The sequence below is a fragment of the Eimeria mitis genome, genomic scaffold (genome assembly GCF_000499745.2).
Source record: "Eimeria mitis Houghton genomic scaffold, Emh_scaff2049, whole genome shotgun sequence".
NCBI classification, from domain to species: Eukaryota; Apicomplexa; class Conoidasida; order Eucoccidiorida; family Eimeriidae; genus Eimeria; species Eimeria mitis.
The window spans coordinates 5,450-6,011 of NW_013570371.1; the positions used below are offsets into that span (position 1 = coordinate 5,450).

At 50.9% G+C, this 562-nt stretch overlaps 1 protein-coding gene across 1 annotated transcript in view; it reads left to right on the forward strand.

Moving 5' to 3' along the window:
- The window catches only part of EMH_0047870 (uncharacterized protein), a gene marked incomplete at both ends in the record, with an annotated part of 3,903 nt that overhangs the window by 927 nt on the left and 2,414 nt on the right, over window positions 1-562 (forward strand). The window contains one exon of the mRNA XM_013496333.1: window positions 234-299. Within this exon, the coding sequence (XP_013351787.1) occupies window positions 234-299 (66 nt within the window). The remainder of the gene's footprint in view (window positions 1-233; window positions 300-562) is intronic.

Genomic DNA, 562 nt, shown 5'->3' on the forward strand with positions numbered 1-562 from the left:
AGCATCTCCGCAAGATAGAGGCCAAGGTCAGGTTTAGGGTTTAGGGTTTAGGGTTTAGGGTTTAGGGTTTGGGGTTTGTTGTCTTCACACAGGGGTTTGAGGGTTTAGGGGCTGCGCTTTCGGTTTGCGGTCCGCTAGCTTCAGGGGGAACAGGCTGCGTTTTAGGGTTTAGGGTTTAGGGTTTAGGGCTGAGGGTTTAGGGTTTAGGGTTTAGGGTTTAGGGTTTGTTGCAGATGGTGATGCAAGCTCACAGCGCAAGGAAGCTGCTACGGGCCCTCGCAGAGAAGCGGCAGATGCTGGTACGGCGTAGAGCTTAGGGTTTAGGGTTTAGGGTTTGGGGTTTAGGGTTTAGGGTTTAGGGTTTAGGGTTTAGGGTTTATGTACTGAAAGTTTCGGGCTCTTTCGCTTGGCTTTTTTAAGCGTTTCCTTAAGAGGTGTTCCTGCTGCCGTTGCATCGGCTCTAGGGTTTAGGGTTTAGGGTTTATCGATGCCTTAGGGTTTAGGGTTTAGGGTTTAGGGTTTGGGGTGTCTGTGCAGCTGCGTTTCGCTGCTTTCTTCCACC